We start from the raw sequence: 5,060 nt of genomic DNA on the forward strand, positions 1-5,060 counted from the left end.
TTGCAAGTTTCTGGAGTGTTGAGACGTGTTTTCTCAATCTACTGACGTTTTCCTTTTGTTTCACCTATGGAGAGTTCCTCCAATTTCTGCCAATATTCACGATTTTCTTTTCTTGTCCTCTATTTTACTCGCTCAAAATTTCTCTGGATAACTGGCGGGATTCATCTGTCACTGTTTTGGGCTTCGTCAAGTAATTTTATCCTATTGGACCTGAGCTAAATCTATCGGGTCAAAATTTTTTTTAGCACAAATACTTGTATTAAATTATCTTATGCTATATTTTAAATAATGTATATGAGCACCCTTAATATTTGTAGACATTTAAATTTCAACTATGCTATATCTTTTATAATTTAAACAAGACAATATTACGTAAATATTTGCCAGGAATATTTTTATTTTACATACGAGGTGGGTCCAATGGCCCAATGACAATGTTTAAATAGCGTGGGCTTCAATTGGTTGGGCCAGAACTCTTTCTGGATAATGAGATCCGATAGTAAGACATATTACTTGGAAATTAGTCGGTTTGGGGCTACCCCTTTACTTTGTAGGTTGGTATAATTATAAGAATATGTGTCTTGTGAGACGGTCTCACGAATCTTTATCTGTGAGACGGGTCAACCCTACCGATATTCATACTAAAAAGTATTACTCTTAGCATAAAAAGTAAATTTTTTTATGAATAACCCAAATAAGTGATCTGTCTCACGAAATACGACCTGTGAGACGGTCTCACACAAGTCTTTGCCAAATTATAATAATGATAAATTGCCTAAAAAACATATAAAATGAAAGGCTAAATAATCAAATCTTCTATTTTATATCCTACTTATTTTTTATTATTCTCATTTATTGTAAAATGTGACCTTAATTAACGTTACTTGTCCATTTGACGAAATAAATCTTATGAGAAGATCGGGAGATCAATACACGTTCATCATATCGAACCGCGGGATCGCACAAAAAATGGGAAATTTTGAAACCACTGTTAAAATATGTCTATAGAACGCAAGATTCGGTATTTAATGATACCCCTTTGGATTTTAGGTTCATACAACACAAAAATTTTCGTGAGACGGATGTCACCCATGAAAAAAAATTATTTTGTATAAAAAAATATTATTTATTATGTAAATATGAACAAAGTTGACTCGTCTCACGGATAAAGATCCATGAAACTGTCTCACGAGAGAGCTACTAATCCCGCTAATATGATTAATAATAAATGAAAATCCAACGGATGGAGAAAATGTGAAATATTAATTGCTTATATAGCTTATTTGTTGTTAGATTTTTAAAATTAAAATAATTAACAAAAACACTTTTTTTAAAATTTCAAGATATAATATTTTTTCTACTTCCAATTTAAAAAAGAAAAATATTTATTTTTGTACGCATGTGTAGGAAAGCTAGTTAACAATAGTGGGTGAAACTGGTTAGGTCGATGCTACATGTGGGGGCTGTGTCCCCACATAATTTGGATGAACAAGATTCACACATATGTGATTTTAAAAAAATTAGTGGACTCCATGTATGTGTGGCTAAATTTGGACCCTTGATTCTATCATGGGGTAGTGCTCTTACATGTAGGATGGAATGAACCCGTGAAACTTCGTGTCCAGATACATTTTCAGGGAGAAAGTAAAAATTGTAAAATGGAGATCAAATATGTGTATCGAAGAAGGGTGAAAGGGGAGCGGCCCCCATGTTATTTAATCAAGATTTTGTCATTTACTTCAGGTAAAAAAAAAATAAAGGTCCATTTTTAAACCAGTCCTCCTTTCCCATTGATTAATATGTTTTCTGTAATTTTTTTAAAAAGATTTAATGATTTTTTTCAATTAAAAATTATATAATAATTATTATTATTTTTATTATTCCCGACCGTTCCGTAACTAGAACCACCACCTCCTCGACGTTCTCTGCGACGGCCACGGGAAACATGTTTGCATGTCGTGGTTTACTTCCAGTTCACTGAGCAAACTCCTTCTGCTGCTTGAATCCAGGGGTTCATGAAGATTCCAACGAGGGTTTCGAAGGAGCAAAGAATGAAGATCGGGACGATGGTTTAATTCAACTTTTCACCTTTTTAAAAAAATTAAAAAGAATCCTACATCTGTGCATTGCTCGTTTTTCGCTTATGTTTCGTGTTGGTTTGATTTTGGATTGTTACTTCTTCACATAAATGCGGGCTTGTTCTGTTTCTTTTGAATCGATTTGTGGTGCTGATGTGTGATTTCCTCTTTGTCTTTGAATCGATTTAATCGCTCACTGTTTCATCGTCTTACTTTTGAGTTAATTAAAGGGCTTGCTTAGCAAAATCTCTAAATTTTATTTTTCCTGTTTTGTTTGTTGAGAAGATACAACGCCGTGGACTCGTGATCTATGTGGTTGTTTCAGATGGGGTCTTCCATTGAAAGGATTCCGAACGAGTGCCCAAATAGACGTGCATACCTTCATAGAAAATGTAAACAAAAAAGATCTGTCTCAAGTGATTGGAATGATGTCTCCCACAACTTTCGTTCTCTTGGGCTACCAAGGAGATTTCCGAGGATAAAATCTGCCCTACGCGGAAGGTTGTATGACAACGTGTTCGATCGCTATTTCCGGTATGGTTTTATCAATTTACAATGCCATTGAGTCCAAGATATATATATAGTTTTGCGAAAATTTGGTGATTTTGTAGGAGAATATGGATGGATACTCCAGAAGAGAAAAGGGACCGGTGCACATACTTAAACTGTCTATGGTTTTGCATGTACAATAACGAATGTTTTAGAGATAGGGTACTGACTTGGATCAAGAAGGAGAACATATTTTCGAAAACATATGTTTTTGTTCCCATTGTCATGTGGTATGCAACCTTCTTACAACAAAACCTTGCATTGCCTGCCTGCCCTTAAGGGCGTCCCATTCGGTACGGACTAATCAATGCATTATTTTATTAGGTCTCACTGGTATCTCTTGATCATGTGTCACTTTGGTGAAAGCCTGAAATCCGGAACCAGGACTCCATGTATGCTGCTGCTCGACTCGCTGCGTGCGTTGGATCCTATGAGACTCGAGCCCCTTATACGAAGGTACTTTTGAGTATGGATGATACTTTAAAATGCCCACTTTATGTTTCATGATTCACTTAAAATGCTTTTACAATTCACAGTTTCGTCGTGGACATATTCGAAACACAGGATAGACATGAGAACATAAAGCTGATTAATGACATTCCCCTTTTGGTTCCCGAGGTAGCAATGTCCTCGAGTATGAACGTTTATAAATGACTTAAACTGTTATACGTTCTCTGTTTCTAAAAAAAAATTGAAATTCAGGTTCCACAGCAGAGAAATGGTGAGGAATGTGGTGTTTTTGTTCTGTACTATACACATCTTTTCATGGAGAGTGCTCCTCAAGAGTTGAGCATCAATAAAGGCTACCCTTACTTTGTGAGTTAAATGTTTTATTTCTTCACTTTGTCCATTGATGCAAGCTCGCGAATCATGTCGTAACATGGTGGCGCTACGTTGTTTGTTGTTGCTGGTTCGACGCAGATGAGAAACGATTGGTTCGGCGAGGAGGAGTTAGAGGGTTTTTATGAAAAGTTGGAGTCGCTCGAAATTGAGTCTAGCGATGAGGAGGAATGACATCTTCTAGTTAACGTGGCATACATACACATCAGTGTTGTTTTTGTTGTCATTTGTAAACTGCAAGAATTCTTGACTGCAATATTGAAGTGTGGGTACAAATTCTCAGTTTCACATCAATTACCATTGAGACACTTTAAGTGTAGCACTCTACTTCAAAAATTGCTTGCTTGAATCTCGTGTTGAGTTGTGTAGCGAAAAAAACATTTACGAATGAGAAAGACCTCGAAGCCATATTAAATAAAAATCCTTCTTCCTTTAAAGAAAATCAATAATACAATATCTGTCCTGAGACTCAAGACTCTGTTTATTTGCCTGTGATGTAAAAAGCCCAATCGATCCCTAATGTTAACAAAATATCTATTCAACTACCATTTATTCTATTTTATTAAGACATTAGTATGCTGGACCATGAAATAGTATCAACCCGATTTAAGTATATAAAATTATTATTATCGTGTAATTAATATTTGAGGATGAGATTTTCTGAAAGTATGAATTCGAACATAAGTTTAAAATTAATTATTTAATGGATTTATTTTAATTCTTTCGAATATTTGATGGGAGAAGATCTAATCAAGATTAGACATCATGAACAATAGAGACATATCAGAGCCTAAGATAAGTTTATGAATCAAGATAACATGTTCCTAAAAATAGTATCAGATTCATCTAAACTCTCCGGAGATCTTAGAGAGATACAAAAGATGGGATAGTATGACAATCAGTTATACTATATATCACGTAAAATTTAAAAAATCTTTGGAAAAAAAAGAAAAAATTATTGGAACACTAAAAGATATTTAAACAAAAATCCAAAATCTAGAACAACAACACAGTTCTAGTAAAAGAATCTCGGAAGGAAAATTATTACTATCATTGGTATCGATCTCTTGTTATATAAGGCAATATAAAATTATTATTCGATAATTTGATATGATTAAAATAATTATTGTGTTGATTAATTAAAATAATTAATTATGTCAAATAAATTTAAAAATATGTTAAAAATAAATATTTTAAAATATCAGATATTTAAACAATATAAAATACATAAAAAATTAAAAAGCACAATATTACTAAATAAATACAAATAATAACTAAGCTCAAATTACTATTTTCAGTATCATATTACACAATACATATTTATATATATGCTTACCAAAAGGAAGAAAGAACAAACCATCCACAAACCCTCTGCCCGACGCCCTCCTCTTCCAGCTACTGCCGCCGCAGAGTCGAGCCACCAACTGCCGGAGATGAAGCTTAAAACCCAAAAACCTATTTCCCCAAGCTCTATGTTCCGTTCCTGTTCTGAAATCGGAAGAAAACAGAGCATTCAATCACGGTTGGCGGCTCTGTCTCAGTGTGTGCTTCTTGGTTCGATTTTTGCTTCGTTCTTTGGTTGATTTGTGGCGT

The 5,060-nt window shown here is 34.3% G+C and overlaps 1 protein-coding gene across 1 annotated transcript; it reads left to right on the forward strand.

Annotated features, from left to right (window-relative positions):
* The first annotated feature begins 2,412 nt into the window (after nucleotides 1–2,412).
* LOC142534147 (putative ubiquitin-like-specific protease 2A) lies at nucleotides 2,413–3,643 on the forward strand. The gene is made up of 5 exons (XM_075641069.1): nucleotides 2,413–2,612; nucleotides 2,690–2,857; nucleotides 2,952–3,083; nucleotides 3,164–3,245; nucleotides 3,330–3,643. The coding sequence occupies exons 2-5, from the start codon at nucleotides 2,700–2,702 to the stop codon at nucleotides 3,450–3,452; spliced, it is 495 nt and encodes a 164-aa protein (XP_075497184.1). The 5' UTR covers nucleotides 2,413–2,612; nucleotides 2,690–2,699; the 3' UTR covers nucleotides 3,453–3,643.
* The last annotated feature ends 1,417 nt before the right edge of the window (nucleotides 3,644–5,060 follow it).

Source organism: Primulina tabacum, unplaced genomic scaffold (genome assembly GCF_025594145.1).
Source record: "Primulina tabacum isolate GXHZ01 unplaced genomic scaffold, ASM2559414v2 Contig388, whole genome shotgun sequence".
Classification (NCBI taxonomy): Eukaryota; Viridiplantae; Streptophyta; class Magnoliopsida; order Lamiales; family Gesneriaceae; genus Primulina; species Primulina tabacum.

Excerpts from the sequence above, each read along its gene's own strand:
- LOC142534147 (XM_075641069.1), top strand. The coding sequence starts at position 2,700 with ATGGATACTCCAGAAGAGAAAAGGGACCGGTGCACATACTTAAACTGT. Across the intron at positions 3,084-3,163 it reads CTCGAGCCCCTTATACGAAG|TTTCGTCGTGGACATATTCG; the intron begins GTACTTTTGAGT and ends TACAATTCACAG. Across the intron at positions 3,246-3,329 it reads TTCCCCTTTTGGTTCCCGAG|GTTCCACAGCAGAGAAATGG; the intron begins GTAGCAATGTCC and ends ATTGAAATTCAG.